At 40.1% G+C, this 21672-nt stretch overlaps 1 protein-coding gene across 1 annotated transcript in view; it reads right to left on the bottom strand.

The window, feature by feature from the left end:
* The window catches only part of LOC141333457 (metabotropic glutamate receptor 8-like), a 275377-nt gene that overhangs the window by 59372 nt on the left and 194333 nt on the right, over positions 1 to 21672 (bottom strand). Inside the window, exons 5-6 of the mRNA XM_073838473.1 lie at positions 10866 to 10919; positions 1061 to 1137 (exon numbers count right to left, since the gene is read on the bottom strand). Of these exons, the coding sequence (XP_073694574.1) occupies positions 1061 to 1137; positions 10866 to 10919 (131 nt within the window). The remainder of the gene's footprint in view (positions 1 to 1060; positions 1138 to 10865; positions 10920 to 21672) is intronic.

The following is a 21672-nucleotide window of genomic DNA, read 5'->3' as shown; positions in this document are numbered from 1 at the left end:
CAACAATGTACTAAAATAAATAAAACTAAAAAGCCAAATTAATAAATAGTATAAAGACATAATTAAAACAATAACTAATAAAATGACAAAAACCAACAAAATTACTACAACTTTAACTATGATTAAAAATATAGATAAATAATACATTTAAAAATTATTTAAAAAAATACAAAACATTACCAACAAATAAAATAAAAGTTGAAATTAAACAAATGAAAAAATACAAAAATAAATATTCATTTTCTTTCTTTCTCTATGCTAGAATAACTGCAATCAAAATCAATAACTAACTTATTTGAGTTGCTGAATGACTTTCTTGACTTATTATATCGTGCGACTAGAAAAAATAAAGATTTTTTGATTAAAAATGTATATACACAATTAACTTTAATTAAAAAAAAGTAATTATTGTATATATATATATATATATATATATATATATATATATATATATATAAATTGTCTGTCTAGTTGAAATATAATAACCATTTACTTTGACTCTGAAGCAGACCTTTTCATTACACATCGGTTTCCACAATTTCATGTTTTGGCCTTCAGTGACATAATGGTTGTCCATAATCCTCAGTTAATTCGCTCTTTCCAGTCTGACAGTGACAGAATGTTCCAGCAGCTTGACAGCACTCATGTCCTCTCTCTCTCTCTCAATAAAATATATATACACAATACATGAGTGAAAAGCAGACAGCTTGACAAGGCCTTCTCAAGGCTGACCGTTGATATCCCAGCTTTCGATCTCCAGGGTCCATGCGAGTCTCAGCCATGAGTGAGGATCACGAGCGTGTCTTTATTTGAATATCAGTCTGTGAGTTACAGCAAACAGATGCCGACGGCTCGCGAAGTACATTTATCTGAGGCGAAGATAAGATACGGCGCAGCGTCAGGCGTGAGAAATGGATGTGCTGGCGGTGTGTCCTGTTTTTCTGAAGCTGATGTATCATTGTTTATGTTTGCAGACGAGTGCTGGATGCTGCCAAGAGGAGCAACCAGACGGGTCATTTCCTGTGGGTGGGGTCTGACAGCTGGGGCTCCAAGATCTCACCGGTCATTCAGCAGGAGAGAGTGGCAGAAGGGGCCATTACCATCCTGCCCAAACGCGCCACGGTGGAGGGTACGTACCTGTTAAAACACAGAACTGACTAATAGACTACTACTTAACAATCTGGGTTCAGTAAGATTGTCTTTGCTCACCAAGGCTGCTTTTATTTGATAAAAAATACAGTAAAAACAAGAAAAATGTGAAATATTATTTTGATTTAAAATAACCTTTTTCTATTTGAATATGTTTTAAAATGTAGTTTATTCCTGTGATGCAAAGCTGAATTTTCAGCATCATTACTCCAGTCTTCAGTGTCACACGATCCTTCAGAAATCATTCTGATATGCTGATTTGCCGTTTTGTGAAGAGTAATAATTTTTTCAGGATTTTATTTTTTTACTTTTTTCTGTTAATTTGGATAAATTTAATGCACTCATGCTGAAAAAAAGTACTTATTTAATAATTTACTTATTAATTATAAAATTTCTGAACGGCAGTGTATGTGAGCCCTGATCAAACATATCATGCGGAATAAGCAGGAATAATAAAGGATTGATATTTATAACTACAGTCGTGGCCAAAAGTTTTGAGAATTACATAAATATTGGAAATTGGAAAAGTTGCTGCTTAAGTTTTTATAATAGCAATTTGCATATACTCCAGAATGTTATGAAGAGTGATCAGATGAATTGCATAGTCCTTCTTTGCCTTGAAAATTAACTTAATCCCGAAAAAACCTTTCCACTGCATTTCATTGCTGTCATTAAAGGACCTGCTGAGATCATTCCAGTAATCGTCTTGTTAACTCAGGTGAGAATGTTGATGAGCACAAGGCTGGAGATCATTATGTCAGGCTGATTGGGTTAGAATGGCAGACTTGACATGTTAAAAGGAGGGTGATGCTTGAAATCACTGTTCTTCCATTGTTAACCATGGTGACCTGCAAAGAAACGTGTGCAGCCATCATTGCGTTGCATAAAAATGGCTTCACAGGCAAGGATATTGTGGCTACTAAGATTGCACCTAAATCAACAATTAATAGGATCATCAAGAACTTCAAGGAAAGAGGTTCAATTCTTGTTAAGAAGGCTTCAGGGCGTCCAAGAAAGTCCAGCCAGCGCCAGGATGGTCTCATAAAGAGGATTCAGCTGCGGGAATCGAAGTGCCACCAGTGCAGAGCTTGCTCAGGAATGGCAGCAGGCAGGTTTGAGCGCATCTGACGCACAGTGAGGCCAAGACTTTTGGAAGATGGCCTGGTGTCAAGAAGGGCAGCAAAGAAGCCATTTCTCTCCAAAAAAAAAAAAAAAAAAAGCATCAGGGACAGATTGATCTTCTGCAAAAAGTATGGCGAATGGACTGCTGAGGACTGGGGCAAAGTCATATTCTCCGATGAACCCTCTTTCCGATTGTTTGGGGCATCTGGAAAAAGGCTTGTCCGGAGAAGAAAAGGTGAGCACTACCATCAGTCCTGTGTCATGCCAACAGTAAAGCATCCTGAGACCATTGTGTGGGGTTGCTTCTCATCCAAGGGAGTGGGCTCACTCACAATTTTGCCCCAAAACACAGCCATGAATAAAGAATGGTACCAAAACACCCTCCAACAGCAACTTCTTCCAACAATCCAACAACAGTTTGGTGAAGAACAAAAACAATGCATTTCCAGCACCACGGAGCACCGTGCCATAAGGCAAAAGTGATAACTAAGTGGCTCGGGGACCAAAACGTTGACATTTTGGGTCCATGGCCTGGAAACTCCCCAGATGTTAATCCCATTGAGAACTTGTGGTCAATCCTCAAGAGGCGGGTGGACAAACAAAAACCCACTAATTCTGACAAACTCCAAGAAGTGATTATGAAAGAATGGGTTGCTATCAGTCAGGATTTGGCCCAGAAGTTGATTGAGAGCATGCCCAGTCCAATTGCAGAGGTCCTGAAAAAGAAGGGCCAACACTGCAAATACTGACTCTTTGCATAAATGTCATGTAATTGTCGATAAGCTTTTGAAACGTATGAAGTGCTTGTAATTATTTTTCAGTACATCACAGAAACAACTGAAACAAAGATGTAAAAGCAGTTGAGCAGCAAACTTTGTGAAAACGAATATTTATGTCATTCTCAAAACTGTTGGCCACAACTGTACATAATATTTCTATTAAGCTAAGTTCACTTTGGTTCCTGTTTCTGAATCTTCCAACAAGTAAACAACCATAATAAACTTGATTCACTGGATTCTTATAGACTTTAATTGAAAAGTTAGTTCAGTTAGTGTGCTTCTCATTTCCACTAGATTGAATTCCTCAAACTTAGTGGAGATATTTATTCCTGCTTTGCAATGGTGTCACACAAGCATTGTGAACAATTAGCATCATGGTCTGACACCTAATATCATATCTATATAGCGCCAAGCGTATCCGAGCCTCCTTCTGGTCGTTGTCTGCACTCAAGTAATCATAGCGCTGTCCCTCAAGCGCTGGCTCTCAGGCCTGCAGGCACCGGCTCGGGAATAGACCCACCAATTAGAGGGCTTTTGTCAGAACACATTGTATAATTGTGTCTGTGGGGAAAGGGATTAGACGCAGACATCCAGACAGGAATACCGGTGAGGATTTGCGCATGCTCTGCCACTTCACTGACACCATTGTGTGTCATTCTTTCAGATGCTTATCATCTTCTATTTTTCTCACCTCTCTCTCCTCAGCTTTCGATCGCTACTTCCGGAGCCGCTCACTCTCCAACAACAGAAGAAACGTGTGGTTTGCTGAGTTCTGGGAGGAGAACTTTGGATGCAAGTTGGGGATGCATGGAAAGCGTCCAGGAAGCCTTAAAAAGTGCACTGGTAAGATGCTTTTTGTTTGTGTTTGGTCTGTTATTTAGACCATTTTGATGTGTTCACAGATTCATATCTAAAAGCGTTATTGTTTTTAAAGAAATAATTGACCCAGAAATAAAAATAAGATGAAATGTACTGCCCTAAGGCAGTCCAAGATGTAGATGAGTTTGTTTCTTCGTCAGATTTGGAGAAATGTAGCATTGCATCATTTGCTCACCAATGGATATAAATGGGTGCCGTCAGAATGAAACTCCAAAAAGCTGATCAAAACATCACAATAATAAATATTAAAGTAATCCACACCACTCCAGTTATCAGTTAATGTCTTAAGAAGAAAAAAGCCAATAAAGATGATTTTAACAAGTCCAAGAGTCCATAATCTGGAGGAAGCGTTATTATGGATTACGGTCTCTTATTTTAGCTGCTGATTTGAATTAAAAAAAAAAAATGTCTTGATAGGTTTGGTTTTTATAAACTTGCAGCTTTTTTTCTTTTTAAGATGTTAATTGATGGACTGGAGTGGCGTGGATTACTTGTGGATTATTATGATGTTATGTTTTCATCAGCTGTTTGCACTTTCATTCTGACGACACCCATTGACATCCATTGGTGAGCAAGTGCACTGCAAAAAATGCTTTTCTTACTTGTTTCCAGCCAAAATATCTAAAAAATCTTAAATCGAAAAGGATTTTCTAGACGAGTAAAATTTACAGTCTTGTTTTCAGAAAAACAAGTAAAAAATAAGATTATTTTGCATACCCGCCCACTTGTTTTAAGCAAAAACTCGCTTAATATTGACTTCTTTTTTTCTGAAAACAAGACAATATTTTTACTTTTCTAGAAAATGCTTCTTGATTGAAGCATTTTTTGCAGTGCACTTGCTCACCAATGGATGTGAATGGGTGCCGTCAGAATGAAAGTCCAAACAGCTGATAAAAACATCATAATAATCCACAAGTAATCTTGTAAGTAACAAAAAAATGTTTTTGCAGTGTGATGCAATGCTAATGAAGAAACAAACTCATCTACACTGCTGCTTAAAAGTTTGGGATCAGTAACAGTTTATTGCTTTTTTAAAGACTTTTCTGCTCATCAAGGCTGCCTTTATTTGATTAAAAAAAAACTGTAATATTGTGAAATGTTAATGCAATTTAAAATAGTGGTTTTCCATTTTAATATACTTTAGAATTTAATTTACTCCTGTGATACAAAGCAGAATTTTCAGCATCATTACTCCAGTATTCAGTGTCACATGATCCTTCAGAAATCATTCTAATATGCTTTATTATCAATGTGGGAAACAGTTGTGCTGCTTAATATTTCTTTTTATACCTGTGATACTTTTTCAGGATTCTTTGATAAATAAAACATTAAAAAGAACTGCATTTATTTAAAATAGAAAACTGTTGTAATAATAAACAACTCGTTTAAATTTTTATTTATCAAAGAGTCCTGAAAAAAAAAAATCACAGGTTTCAACTGTTTCCAACATTGATAATAAATTGATAAACAACTGAATTCTGAAGGATCATGTGACACTGAAGACTAGACTGGCTTTGCATCACAGAAATACATTATATTTTGATGTTATCTGAACTGCAATATGTAATTTAAATTGCAATAATATTTCATAATATTACTTTTTGTTCTGTATTTTTGATCAAATAAATAGAACTTTGATGTGCATAAGAGACATTAAAAATCTCACTGAGCGCCAGTGTACATCCTGAATGGCTTGAGGGTGAGCACATTATCTGCAAATGTTCATTTTAGTGTGAAAAATTCCTTTAAAAGGAAAATGCAACAAAAGCGAAATGGTTCGAAGCGAGGTGCTTTTCATGGACAGGAAGTGACACGTCTCTGTGAGGCTGTCAGGTGCCCCAGCTTGAGCAGTCAATGCAAACAAAGTGTGTTCCCACCGTAAGCCTTCAGACAGACATCTGGGTGACATTTGGACTGCTTCCAGTGTCTGACTTCATTGTACCTCTATTTCCTCTCTCCTGTCTTAAAAGAGGCCACATGTGACAGTCTAAGGCCATTCACATAGAACACACTCTTCCGTTAAAAATGGATAGACAGAGAGCAACATGATTTAAAAGAAGGCACGTTTATGGTGATATTAATTGTGATAGTTTCTCTGACATATGCTTATAAATTTTAATTTACAATAATATACTAGTTGAAATGGGACCCTGGACCACAAAATAAGTCATAAGGGTTAATTTTTTGAAATTGAGATTTATACTTCATCTGAAAGCTGAATAAATAACTTTCCATTGATGTATGGTTTGTTAGGACAATATTTGGCCAAAAAAAAAAATCTAAATGCTGAGAAAATTGCCTTTAAATTTGTTCAAATTAAGTTCTCAGCAATGCATATTACCAATCAAAAATTAAGTTTGGATATATTTATGGTAGGAAATGTACAAAATATTTTCATAGAACATGATCTTTACTTAATATCTTAATGATTTTTGGCATAAAAGAAAACATTTGACCCATACAATGTATTTTTGGCTATTGCAACAAATATACCCGTGCTACTTAAAAAATTGGTAAGTCTTGCATTTTATATCTCAAAATGGTGAATGTCATTAAAAAGTTAATGCAAACTCTTATTACTTAAGATTAAAAAACACGTTAAAAGGCTCATTTTATTTGTATGTACTTAACTGCAGGCCTGTATAACACATATTTTAAAATTGTATTGCATACCTGTTGCTGTTAATAATAATAATAATAATAATAATGACCCATTTCAAATGTATACATGCTTTTCTTTTCTTTCAATTTTTTTCTTAACAGCTCCCACTCACTGTGGTGGAGCGTTTATGAAATATGGTTCTTCCAGCATACTTTCCAGCATTTCAGTATTTAATTATTATGTTTTCAGTAATAAATAAGCATGCAAATTACAGCAAAGAGCGGTCAAAGGGGTTTAAACTGTGCATTTTGAATCAATTTCTTCTTGTAAACTCAGAGATGTGGATTACGGACAGCAATTAAATTACCACACAACCTTGGTAATTGTCAAAAAAAAAAAAACAGTAGGTAATTCAGCCGGGAGTTTTTATGTGGATGGTTGTAGAAAAATAACAGACATTTTAGATTTGGACAGCAATAAATTCACCAACTAACCCCTGTAAATGTTGAAAATCGCTTATATCCCTACTGGGAACAATTACCACCCGAACAGAGCTTTAGTAAATGTTGATTTGCTTATATCCGAGTATTATTTTATAATTTTGGTTGTGTAATTCAGTAAAAGTTAATATATTATTAATGAAGATGATGATCTAATCTAATACCTAATGCATGGTGTTAAATGTTAATGCATTAACCTTTACTGGAAAGTGTTACTAAAATCAGTTCTAAATAATTATAATACATTTATACATAGTAATTTGTCCATGATTTCAACAGTTTTGTCGAATCTGTTTTGAGCGTAATGTCTGTAAACCCCTCCCCTTCCATAAGCCTTTGATTGGTCCGCTGGCCAAGCCTGATTGTGATTGGCACAGAGAGGAGTAGCAAGTTAACAAGCACTACCATCTGTGTTGCCAAGACTGCAATTATTTTTGATTTTGCAAGGCTTTTAAACCGGGGTATTTTTAGGGGTGTGTTGACATACTCGATGCTTGTTTCTACGTTAGATTGATAAATGAGGCCCATTATCTTTATGTATAAGGCACTTTTTGATTAACAACTTTGCAGACTGTTTACAGTGAAGTATAGCTACATTACAAACTGCAAAAGATGTTTTTTTTTCACACGAAAAAATGCTTCTTACTTAGATTTTTTTTTTTGTCTTGTTTAAAGCCAAAATATCTAAAAAGTCTTAATCAAGAAGGATTGTTCAGACAAGTAAAAAATATTGTCTCGTTTTCAGAAAAAACAGGTCAAAATTAAGTGCGGTTTTGCTTGAAACAAACTAAATAATCTGCCAATGGAGTAAGATTATTTTGCTTATTCTAAGCAAAAATTCACTTAATTTTCACTTCTTTTTTTCTGAAAACAAGACAATATTTTTACTTCTCTAGAAAACATTTTTTGCAGTGCACTTGCTCACCAGTGGATGTGAATGGGTGCCGTCAGAATGAAAGAACATCATCATAATCCACAAGTAATCTTGTAAGTAACAAAAAAATATTTTTTTACGTGTCTAGAAAATCGTTCTTGATTTAAGATTTTTTTTTTAGGTATTTTGGCTGGAAACAAAACAAAAAATCAAAGTAAGAAAAGCATTTTTTTGCAGTTTGATAAGCTGATTTGTGCACTCGGATCTTTGCTCGTTTCTAGGTTAGATTGATAAATGAGGCCCAATATCTTTATATATAATGCACTTTTTGATTAACAGCTTTGCAGATTGTTTACATTGAAGGATATCTACATTACAAACTGCAAGTAGATATTTTTGTCTTTAATAAAATCTTTAATAAAAATAGGCTAAATAAAAAAAAAAAATACAGCTCTTATGATACAGTATGCTGTGGGGAATGTTGTTACACATCTACACACACATACACACACTGGTCAGATGGAGAGGATGCTCAGTGTGTGTCGTGAGTCACTGCGCTAATTCAAGGGCAGTTCAGAGTGTGTTACACAGAGAAGATCTCGTCTGCTCATGAGAGACTGCAACAGTCCTACAAGCTCACCCGACAAAATGAGCCCAGACAAAGCAGGGTCAGACTAACAAAGTGACCGTAACTGTGTCGGTAAACAGCAACTGAATTATCCACTTTGTGCCGCCGCATTTGAATTCAGATAACGCAGCCGTCTGCTGAGGTGCGTAACAGAGGATTTTAAAGAAATAGTGCATCTGAAAATTTGCTGTACTTGCTCTGACACCATTTAAAGGAGAAGAATTTCCAGAACAAATTTCCAGAAAATGTACTCACTCCTTTGTCATACAAGATGTTCATGTCTTTCTTTCTTCGTTCGTAAAGAAATTGTTTCTTGAGAAAAACATTTTTAGGAATGATCTTCATATAGTGGACTTCCACTTCCAAAATGCAGTTTCAAATACCTCTAAACAATCCTAGCTGAGGAAGAAGGGTCATATCTAGCAAAACGATCTGTCATTTTCGAAAAAAATGGACAATTTATATATTTTTTAACCTCATGTCGAAAAACATCTTATTTTCTTCTTCAATTTCAAAATCATCCTACACTCTTGAAAATAAAGGTTCTTTAAAAGGTTATGCCATAGATGAACCATTTTTGGTACCACAAAGAACCATTTAGTCAAAGGTTCTTTAAAGAACCATCCCTTTCTTACCTTTTTATAATCTGAAGAACCTTCTTTTGCCACAAAGAGCCTTTTGTAAAAACGGAAAGGTTCTTCATGGAACCATTTAGACATAAAAGGTTCTTCTGTGGCATTGTGAAGCACCTATTTTTGTAAGTGTACATTGCTGTTGAATCCTTTATTGTAAAGGGCATTTGATCTTTTTTGCATATTCAATTTGTGAACACTGGGTTGGTATTTGCAGCGGTGTAGAACTATTTTGAAGTTGGGGAAAAAAACGAGATGGGAGTTTTTTTGACATAAACTGAATGCCTTGAACCAGAATTTTTTTTTTTTTTAATGCAGACCAAGACAAGACAAGCGTTTAAGGTTAAAAAGTATATAAATTGTCCATTTGTTTTGAAAATGATTGATTGTGTCGCTAGATAACACCCTTCTTCCCCGGCTGGAATCGTAAGTTGCATTTTGAGTCATATTTTCACACAAAGTGATTCGAGCAGGTAGGTTTTAACAGGCATGACAGCCGAAGACGGGTATTCAATTGACACATGCACTCCCATGCAACGGAAATACCAAGGTACACTCTATAGGTTACACTTATCGAATGTGTCATTTGATATTAGATACATTGGGATGTCGGGAGCCAAACAGAACAACTTTCTGAAAATTTCAGAAAATTTGGAATGTTTTTAATCTAATTTAAGAAAGATTCTCAGTTCGGATCATGACAATTTTGTGCTAGTTTCAAATGTTGCTCAGTTGACATGCTTTGAAAGAGGATGAAGTGCACTATTGCATGCTTTGCATCATTTACACAATGAACTACCACCTCTTTTCTTGTTGCGCCTCATCCCAAGTAATTCTCAAAAGACATTTTATTACCAAGTATCAGGCCCCGGTACATAAGGTACGTTTACATTGTTTTAATAGCTTTGTTTGGACATTTAAACTGCATTTCGGAAGTTCAAACTTGTGGGCACCATTGAAGTCCACTATATGGAGAAAATTCCTGAAATGTTTTCTTCAACATAATTTCTTATCGACTGAAGAAAGAAAGACATGAACATCTTGGATGACAACGGGGTGAATAAATTATCTGTAAATTTTTGTTCTGGAAGTGAACTCCTTTAAGGTGTAGTTGAGTTTGATTTGGAAAAATGTAGCATTGCATCACTTGCTCACCAATGGATGTGAATGGGTGCCATCAGAAAAAGATTTCAAACTGCTGATAAAAACGTCACAATAATCCACATGCAATCCACACCACTCCAGTCCATCAATTAACATCTTATAAAGACAAAAAGCTACATGTTTGTAAGAAACAAATCCATTCCCAGATGTTTTTAAGCTCAAACCTAAAATATAAGTCCTTTTATTATTTCAAATGAGCAAGAAAAATCCCCAATACGACCAACTATATAATACAAAAAGAAATAGCACTCTCACAGCAGAGCTGCTATTAAATCTACAGTAAAGAGAATGAAATTAGCAGTGGAGCAGTAAGAAAGCCATTGTGAGTGACACAGGATTTTAATGTTTTTGTGAATGTGCGCTTAGAAAAGTGCACCAGGGGAACGAACGCAACCCTCTGCTTTTATATTAGGAAACTTCCGCCACTTCTGAGAGAATGCGCTTGACATAATGAACATAATTATACATCACACACACCGCCACCACTCACATTTGGTGACATCTCAGTTATTCGCAGTATGAGTTGTTTTTCGCACCCGAAACGCAACAACGGCACCATCAGGAAAGCGGAAAACTTCATCACACTCTTTCTTCAAACACACGAACAAATCATCACACCCAGCAGTCCTCATGAAAGCAGCACAGTCTTTTAGCTACTTAGTTGAAGCAGATAAATATGGAAGCTTGTTTCCTCCATGGGATAAAAAAATAAAGGTAATTGTAACTTTTTTGCTCACACGTCTGACTTTTCCCCTCTGAAATCTGTTCTCAGTTTATAACTTGCATTGTTGAGCTTACATCTCACAGTTCTGCCTTTTTTCTTTACATCTTGCAGAATAAAGTTTTGACTTTATTCTTATTATTCTGAATTTCGAATCAATATCTTCTTGTAAACTCAGACATCTGGATTCAGATGGTAATTACATTACAACACAACCTTGGATTTGGTCAAAAAACAGTAGGTAATTCGGCCAGGGATTTTTACGAAGGTGGTAAGAGATAAACACTGACATTCTGGATTCGTACGGCAATAAAATCAGCGACCAACCTCTCAAAATGGTGAAAATAACTTGCTTGTCCATGAGAAACAATTACGGTCCGAATAAGCTTTAGTTAATGTAGATTCGTTTATGTACTAGTACAACTGTAACATTTTAACAAATGTTGTTTAAAAAAAATTCTCACAATTACTGTACATCTCACAATTCTGACTTTCTTCTCTGAATTCTAAATTAAACTCTTGAGATTGCAATTTTTACTTTTTTTTACTTATAATTCCGAGTTTACATCTCACAATTTTCACTTTTTTCCTCACACTTTATTTTATAGTTTATTTTTCTCAGATATTTCTCAGATTTCTCAGATAGAGTTTAAATTTTGCATTTGCACTTTGCAATTTTTTTCTGAGTTTAAATGTCACAAAACCCCCAGAATACTGTTTACATCTCACAAGTCTGAGAAAAAAGATGCAGTTCTCTAAAGTAAGTTCTCTAATAATTTTTACTCTTTTTTTTTTTTTTTTTTTTTACTTTTGTAACTCTGACATTTTCTCTAAATTCTGAAGTCATAATTCTCTGAAGTCTGTGTTTAACTCTCGCAATTCAGACTTTTTTTACATATCAAATCTCGGTTTACATCTCAAACATTCGACTTTTTTTCTTCACAATTCTTACTATTTTCACAATTCTGAATGTAAATCTTGCATCTGTGATTTTTTTTCTCCTAATTCTGAGTTCACAACTCAGTAATTTTTTTACTTATAATAAATATAGAATATTAAATCTTGCATTTGTGATCTCACAATTCAGAATTTTTTTTGCCCTCAAATTTCTGTTCACATCTCACAAGTCTGAGAAAAAAAGTTGCAATTCTCTTAAGTCTGAGTTTAACTCACAATTTTGACGGGATTTTGATGTCAGCCAGTGATTGAGTTTGTAGTGGCAGAAAATGCCAGGTGCATTTTTTTTTTATCGCATTGCAGCGACATGCTTTAATGCAAAATTAAATTTGAATTAAAGCTGTATGCTTTAACGCCATAAAATAATGCATTAATCATCACTGTGTGTGTTGGTTTGCATATATACATCTATGTATATGAGAGATTTGTGTGTCAGATCTGACTTAATTTGGTTTTTACAAGCCATTTCTGTAGGAAAATAATGATTGCACGATGAATAATGACAGCTTTAACTGTCTAATTGATATCGTTTTGCTCTCTCATTATGAAGCCTCCATCAACTTCCATGTGCATGTGGAAATGTCATCGACAGGCTGCCACAGCTGATGCAAACCTCTCTGCGTGCAGCACTTTCTCATTTTAATGCATGCAGTAGCTCAAGCCACAAGGCCAGGGTCACATACCGATAGAAACGAAGCACAGGACTCATAATGCTGGTCATGTGTGCAGAATCAGGGGACGCTGAGCCCAGGGCTGTGTTTTTACAACTATGTTTAATCTTAATGGAAAAGGGAGACGTGGGTAATGAAAACTGACCCAAATGGAGCCCTTTCAGTGTTTGCTAAGGTTAGCATCACTGTTGCTAGTGTTTAGAATTAGGCTTGGGGATTTGTCAAGCCCTCTAACCTTGAGTATTAAACCTCAGTGTTTAACTCTTTTTTTTATTTTATTTTTATGGAAGCCTGTTTCTGCCACTGAATAAAAATTTAAAAAAGCAATTGCAAATTTTTATCTCACAATTCTCTCCAAATCTTGCAGTAGTGTTATAAAGTCAGTATTGCATGATATAAACCCTCAGAACTCCAAGATTTAAACTTCTAAACGCAATTCTGAGAAATAAAGTCACAGTTAAGAGATATAAACTTGCATTTGCAATTGTAATTCTGACTTTATTTCTCGCAATTGTAAATTTATATCCTGCTGTTTATATTATATTGTGAGTTTATGTTACGCAATTTTGACTACCCAATTCTGAGAAACAGTCACATAACTCATATATATATGTATGTATTTTTTTTTGTGCAATTGCACATTTATATCCTGCTTTTCCTGCTCTATTGTGGGTTTTTATCAATTTTTATCAATTGTGAGTTTATATTATGCAATTTTGAGTAAAAAGTCAGAATTGCAAGTTTATATCTTTTAATTCTGAATTTATAACTCACAATTAGAAACAAAGTCAGAATTGCGAGATACAAACGTGTGCAAGAAAAAATCCCTCAGAATTGCAATTCTGACCTTATTTTTTCGCAATTACGCATTGTCCTGCTTTTCTAACTTTATAACACACAATTGTAAGTTTATGTTATGCAATTCTAAGTAAAAAGTCAGAATTGCAAAAAAAACAAAAATCTGAACTGAGATACAAATTCTCATTTGTGAGAAAAACCCCCTCAAAATTGCAATTCTGACTTTATTTCTCACGATTGCATGTTAATATCCTGTTCTTCTAACTTTATAACATGTAATTGTAAGTTTATATTATGCAATTCTGAGTAAAAACAGTCAATATTGCGAGTTTATATCTTTTAATTCTGACTTTATAATTTAAAATTTTGTTTTTATCTCACAATTGTGAGAAACAAAGTCAGACTTGCGAGAAAAAAAGTCAGAATTGCGAGATACAAACTCGCATCTGCAAGGAAAAAAAAACGTACTCGGTTACTTTCGTAACCTCGGTTCCCTGAGATACGGGAACGAGTACTGCGTCGTAAGACGCTTATGGGGAAAAGCTCCTTTTCTCCTGAGACTGAAGCATTTCAATAACGCAGTGTAACTGCACGGCCATTGGTTCGTGCAGTGTTAAAGAAACGAACCAATGGCTCGGCAGCGGAGATGCACACACCTATGGCGATGATTCGCGCCCGATCGCGCCAAAAGGGGCGGAGCATCTGGCTATATAAGCGAGCATTTCGCCATAGGGAACTCAGGTACTTCGACTGAAGCGACGACTGAGTCGTGCAGCTACCTAGCACGGCCAGCAACGCAGTACTCGTTCCCGTATCTCAGGGAACCGAGGTTACGAAAGTAACCGAGTACGTTCCCTTTCGATACTTTCACTCGTACTGCGTCGTAAGACGCTTATGGGGAACCAGTACAATCCCGCCGTGCTAAGGTAGAGGAACGACTGACATGACCCTAGCACTAAAGGGCCAGTAGGGGCCAATTTGTTCGATCAGACAACCTGATAAACATCCGTTCCAAGGAATAAGTGCAACTTGGAGCTCAAAGAGGCCAAGGTGCACTATATATATAACATACTGGTAACAGACATACCACTATGTGGAAAGGACCCGAGTCTGTAAGACTGGGACGTCCAAGTTATAGAATCTGGCAAATGTGGACGGTGAGGCCCAGCCTGCCGCCGCACAAATTTCTGCAATGGAAACCCCACTAGACCACGCCCAAGACGAGGCGACGCCTCTAGTCGAATGGGCCCTTACTCCCATGGGGCATTGTAGGTCCAAGGAGGAGTAAGCCAGCGTAATGGCTTCCACAATCCACTTGGATAATCTCTGTTTAGTGACCGAACAACCCTTGGTGCGGCCACCAAAACATACAAACAGCTGTTCTGACTGCCTAAAAGGCGCAGAACGCTCTATGTAACATCTCAAAGCCCTGACAGGGCAGAGAGGGTTAAATCCCTGGTCTTGCTCCGTAGGAGGAAGAGCTAAAAGGGAAATAATTTGGTCTCTAAAGGGCGTAGAGAGACTTTTGGGAACATACCCACGTCTTGGCTTCAGGATGACCTTAGAGTCATTCGGCCCGAATTCCAAGCACACAGGGCTCACAGAGAGCGCCTGTAGATCACCCATGCGTTTGACTGATGCTAAAGCCAATAGCAAGGCAGTCTTCAACGTCAGAGGGCAAAGGTCTATAGACTGAAGCGGTTCGAAGGGAGGGCCTTTCAGGGCCCTCAACACTGTGGGTAAGTCCCAAGACGGGACCGTGATGGGGCGAGGGGGATTAATCCGCCTTGACCCCTTTAAAAAACGAACGACCAAGTCGTTTCTTCCCACAGATTGACCGTTTACAAGGTCGTGGAGTACCGCTATAGCTGCGACATAGACCTTGAGCGTAGAAGGGGATCTCCCTTTATCTAACAGCTCTTGCAAGAAGGACAATATCATGGATATGTCACATGAAATTGGGTCCGCACCGCGGGTGGAACACCAGGCGGAAAAGACAGACCATTTGAGATCGTAGAGCCGCCTCGTAGAGGGTGCTCTAGCTTGTGAAATAGTACTCAAAACCGACTCAGGGAGACTTAAAGGCTCCCGTCTAGAGCCCAAACGTGCAGAGCCCACAATTCCGGTTGGGGGTGCCATATCGTTCTGTTCGCCTGTGTTAAGAGATCTCGTCTCAGTGGCACGGCCCATGGTGCTCTCGAGAGCAGCCTGGGAAGATCTGGGAACCAATGCTGGTTCTGCCAGAATGGAGCCACTAACAGGACTTTGAGTTTCTGTTCCCGCACTCGTCTGATGACTTGTGGCAGCAGAGCGACAGGAGGGAAAGCGTATAACAGGAGATTGGGCCATTCTTGGGTCAATGCGTCCTGTTCCTTCGAAAAATAAATTGGGCAGTGATGATTGTCTTTTGAGGCGAAGAGGTCTACTTGCGCCCTGCCAAAGACAGCCCATATTTGCTGAACCGTGTGAGGGTGAAGCGTCCATTCGTCTGAGGAGACGTTGCTCCGAGACAACATGTCTGCTCCTTGGTTCAGTTTGCCTGGCACATGCGTCGCTCTCAGAGAGCGGAAGTGCAACTGAGCCCATTTCAGGAGACGTTCTACCATCGTAAATAGACGTCTCGACGAGAGGCCCCCTTGGTGATTTATGAAGGACACCACTGTCATACTGTCCGAACGGACTAAGACATGGTGACCTCTCAATGCAGGTAGAAGGGTGTGAAGGCCTAAACACACTGCTAGCATTTCCAAGCAGTTGATGTGAAGGCGACTCTCCGCTTTCGACCATGTGCCGAAAGCAGGTTGGCCATCGCACAGCGCCCCCCAACCTAAGTTGGAGGCGTCTGTCGAGACCACCTTCCTTCTGACCACCAAATCCAGCGGAACGCCCTGTTCCATCCATTGAGCGCATTTCCAAGGAGCCAGGGCTGTTATACAGGCCCGATCTACCTTGATGCGCTGGCGTCCCAAACGCCAAGCTTGAGGAGGAACCTTTGGTTTCAACCAGAACTGCAGGGGGCGCATTTGAAGCAGCCCCAGCTGAAGTACTGGAGATGCTGAGGCCATAAGGCCGAGCATCTTTTGAAAAATCTTGAGTGGGCGAAGGGCTCCTATTTTGAAGGAAGCCGCGAGCCTGCGAATGGCTTGGGCTCTCTGCGGCGCAACTGCTGCCTTCATCTGACGTGAGTCGAAAACTGCTCCCAGGAACGCAATGCGTTGGCTGGGAGACAGTGCGCTCTTGGCAAAATTGACCTTTAGTCCTAGGCACTCTAAGTGGCTGAGGATTAAGGATCTGTGGTGCGTTAGCTCGTTTTCTGACTGGGCTAGGATGAGCCAGTCGTCTAGATAGTTCAGAACGCGAATTCCCATCTGTCTCAGAGGAGAAAGCGCTGCGTCCATGCACTTTGTAAACGTGCGAGGGGCTAACGACAGTCCGAACGGAAGGACTGTATATTGATATGCCACTCCCTCGAAGGCGAATCTCAAGAATTGCCTGTGATGGGGGGCGATCTGAATGTGGAAGTATGCATCCTTCAGATCCAGTGAACAAAACCAGTCCCCTTTGCGTATCTGCGAGAGGATCTGTTTTAGTGTAAGCATTCTGAACGGCCGTCGCATGAGGGCGCGATTCAGCTGTCTGAGATCGAGGATGGGACGTAGACCGCCATCCTTCTTTGGAACGAGGAAGTAACGGCTGTAAAAACCTGACTCGCTCTGTGCTGGGGGGACCGTTTCCACGGCGCCCTTGGCCAACAGATTCTTTACCTCTAAGCGCAAGACGTCTGCGTCTCTGCTGCGCACTGAGGTGGTGATGACACCATGAAAGCGAGGAGGTCTTCGAGCGAACTGGAGTACATAGCCTCGTTCTATTATACCCAAAACCCATTTTGACACTCCGGGGATGGCTTGCCACGCCGCGGATCGTGTCGCTAGGGGCTGTAATGGTTCGCACAGCTGTATGTTGTGTGAAAGCATTTGAAGAGGAAATTTGCTCTTTTCTTGAAAATGTTTGTTTTTTATTTTTTCCGCTATCACAGCGGTTTGCTGTAAGGGCGCTGATACAAAGGGCCCGTGAGTCACAGCTATACTGTTTACAAACATGAGATCCCTTACACTCGGAACGGTACGGAGTGAAGAAGGGTTGAAAAGAGGCACTTTGGGGGCTGGTCCAGCTGTCGCGAGACTTGGCCCCTCCCTCTTCCTGCTGCTGAGATCAGGAAGACGCTGGCGGCGCCTGGTCCAGCACCACTCTTGGCCGAGGTCCCTGACGCTTAGGGAAGGGAAAGCGCTTGGCTGGGCGTGACCGAGGACGGAGCTCCGTCTGAGGCGCTGGTTGCGCAGCTGGGGGCGTGGCTTTTGCAGGCTGCTGAGTCGGCGCCGGCTTGGGGCGACTAGGAGCCGTTGCAGAGCTCGAGCGTTTAGGCAGAAAATGTCGCATGGCTTGGGACGATTTCTGCGCCGCGGTGAAGCGCTCCGCGAAACCCTCAACAGCTGGGCCGAACAGGCCGGTCGGCGAGATGGGGGAGTCAAGGAAGGCGACCTTATCCGCGTCCTTGATCTCCGTCAGGTTAAGCCACAAGTGGCGCTCCAGCACCACTAAACTGGCCATCGATCGCCCGATTGCCTGAGCCGTCATCTTCGTGGCGCGTAACGCCAAATCCGTAGCGCTACGTATCTCTCTGAGCGGGGAATCGTCCAGGCTCAACTCGTCCAGACCGCGGAGGAGCTTTGCTTGGTACACCTGGAGTACCGCCATAGAGTGAAGCGCTGAAGCTGCCTGTCCAGCAGACGAATACGCTCGTCCAGCGAGGGTAGAGGTCGTTCTGCAAGGCTTAGACGGGTGTGACGCCCTCGCCTTCCAACCGATAGCGGTGGGCGGGCAAAGGTGCGCAGCAACTGACTCGTCCAGCGGGGGCAGCTTCTCGTAGCCCTTTTCCTCGGCGCCGTCGACCGTAGTGAGGGCAGCAGAAGAGGAAGTATGGAGGCGGGCTGAATATGGAGCACGCCAGGACTTAGAGATTTCGTCATGGACTTCGGGGAAGAATGGTGAAGCTCGCTGACGAGGGGCCTGGCGGCGCCCCGGCAGAAACCATTCGTCCAACCGGCTCCTAGAGGGCTCCTCGGGAGGAGACCATTGAAGATCCAGCTCCTCGACAGCTTTAGATAGGACACGGAAAAGTTCGGCGTCCATACCGGAGCTGGCGGCGCTGGATTGCGCAGACGGCAAGGGGGCGGGGTCATGAGAAGAGCCCGACAACTCCTCTGCGTCAGATGCGGCCAATGACATGCTGTCATCCTCGCATTCACTTCCTCCGAAGGAGACCAGATCGCTCGTAGCCGCAGAGGGACGCTGGTCAGGATGTAGGAAGAGAACTGGCGATTCCTCTCCATGTGGTGAAGGCGAGGCACGCGGGGTCTGAGCCGGCGTGAGCTCGCCTGTCACCGCGCTCTTAGCTCTCCTGCCCCGCTGCTTCTTCCTGGCAGGCTCTTGCGAGGAAGTAAGCGGGAGGGCGCGAGGAGCGGCGTCGCTCTCTGAAAAGAAAGCTAGCCGCGAGCGGAGGGAAGTGAGACTCATATTCCCGCAATGGGAACATTCCGTCTCACTGAGCGCAGCCTCAGCGTGGGCGTGACCCAGGCACGAGACGCACTCGGCGTGAGTGTCAGCGGCGTGCAGAGGGGCTCTGCACGAGCGACAAAAACGCCTCGGCATTTGCAACAACGCCGTAGAAATTGCTCTTTAATTTGCTCTTTTAGGTGTTCGCCGGATAGCAGCAGGGAATCAGCTCCGGAGCGTCAATCCGCCGAGCAGTGAGGATCCGCTGCGAGGCTCGTCAACGGCGAAGAAGAGGCTTGCTTGAGCGAAGTCTGCGTAGTCAGTCTCTGCGAAGATCAGAAGTCGTCGCTGAAGAAGAAGGATCTGAGTTCCCTATGGCGAAATGCTCGCTTATATAGCCAGATGCTCCGCCCCTTTTGGCGCGATCGGGCGCGAATCATCGCCATAGGTGTGTGCATCTCCGCTGCCGAGCCATTGGTTCGTTTCTTTAACACTGCACGAACCAATGGCCGTGCAGTTACACTGCGTTATTGAAATGCTTCAGTCTCAGGAGAAAAGGAGCTTTTCCCCATAAGCGTCTTACGACGCAGTACGAGTGAAAGTATCGAAAGGGAACTCAAAATTGCAATTCTGGCTTTATTTCTCACAATTGCACGTTTATATCTTGCTGTTCTTACTTCGATTGTGAGTTTATATTACATAATTCTGAGTAAAAAAGTCAGAATTGTGCGTTTATATAATTTAATTAAGGTTTTATCTCACAATTTTGAAAAAAAAAAACAAAGTCAGAATTGCGAGAAAAAAAGTCAGAATTGCAATTATGACTTTATTTTTTCACAGTTGCACAGTTATATCCTGCTGTTCTAACTTTATAACTCAGTTCATATTATGCATTTCTGACTAAAAAGTTAGAATTGCAAGAACAAAAAGTCAGAACTGCGAGTTGCGCGTTTAAATCCTACTGTTCTAACTTTATAACTCACAGTTGTGAGTTTATATTACATAATTCTGAGTAAAAAGTTGAAACTGCAAGTTTATATCTTTTAATTCTGATTTTATAACTTGCAATTGGGAGTTTTTAATCTCACAATTCTAAGAAACAAAGTCAGAATTGCGCAAAAGTCAGAATTGCGTGATACAAGCTCACATATGCAAGAAAAAAACCCTCAGAATTGCAATTTTGGCATTATTCCTCAAAATTGCATATTTATATCCTGCTGCTCACAATTTTGAGTTTATATTACACAATTCTGAGTAAAAAGTCAGAATTTCGAGTTTATATTTTTATAACTCGCAATTGCAAGGAAAAATTAAAAACAAAAATGCAATTAAATTAAAGAGAAAACTTTGTATATTTTGTTTGGGGGGGACACACAACAACAATTTAAAGCAGTATTACACTTATTGTTTTTATACTTAATCCATTTTTCGTCTTTAGCCCTATTACAATAGAAACAGCTGTTTTAAATAGTAATAATATTTAACAATTTTATTGCTTTTACTATATTTGTAAACAAATAATAAAACTTAATTCAATAGCATTAATGAAAACACTGGGTAAAATTGTGTGCGCTATGATTTTTTTATTTTATTTAAATGATGCATTCCTCCTATTTTTTGAAGTGCCAGTTCAGTTAGTTTAGAGTAGAGTTTATATGCGGTTGCATATTATAACTGTGCAGCTCGTCCAGTCTATGAACATATTTCCCAGGCGTCCACTCATCTCCATCTACTCTAGATGTGTCCCTCTTTACAAGCAATCAGGCCTGTTTAATTACACCGCCGCTGTGATCCGTGTCACTACGATACTCGGCCAAGTGATTGATTCCACGCCGGCAGATTGTTTTCCATGTTGACGATGCAAAGGTCACGATTACGCCCACTTCTCATTAATAAAATCGTCAGAGAGCTCTCGACTCTCACGTTTGTGTGTTTCTGCACCTCTGTGTAAGTTATTGTGCAACTAGCAGCCCCTGTTTACTCACTCGCTGACCTAACGAGACACCATCTGCAAATTCATTACAGACGAGCCTGGCGTTTTAGCTCCGCTTCACTGTCTTCAGTCATTAGACGTATTGATGCTGGCAATCGATGGTTTAATTTAGAAAACAGCGGTATGGAAGGCCTGCTGTGTGTTGTATTTAATGTCTCGGCTGTGTAGTATGGGATTGCCAATGCGCTGATAGCCTAACGGCAGTCTACAAGAGTGAGTCTATAATTCTACCTGGCTGAAGCGTCTTTGGATGTGAACAAGCTTTTTTCTGTCCTGACAGGACTGTGGCTCAGGTACATAAAGAATCAAGAGTGCTTAACAAAGATCCTCTTAAATGCACTGGATGCATATTAGTGTTGACATAGGCGCTGAAAAAATTGTGGTGCTGTTTTTCAAGAGCCGATCTGTCGCTTTATATTTTCATCATATGGAGTTGTTCTGTTATTTATGTAATCTGCAGCGTTCACTGAGGGTTTGAATAAGATCACATAAATACATAAGAGTTTGTGCACAGCTTTGTTTGCGTTTCTTGCCTGTTTATAGTCTGTCAAACGTGTTTTTTGATTTGGATCAGTGCTTTTTTAGTAGCATTGAGAGAGCATTGTTAGAGTTTGTGTTGAATCAGTTTTTATTTTTATATTTTCCATTTA

This window comes from Garra rufa, chromosome 4 (assembly GCF_049309525.1).
Source record: "Garra rufa chromosome 4, GarRuf1.0, whole genome shotgun sequence".
Taxonomy (NCBI): Eukaryota; Metazoa; Chordata; class Actinopteri; order Cypriniformes; family Cyprinidae; genus Garra; species Garra rufa.
This window is presented reverse-complemented; position numbering and strand designations above follow the sequence as displayed.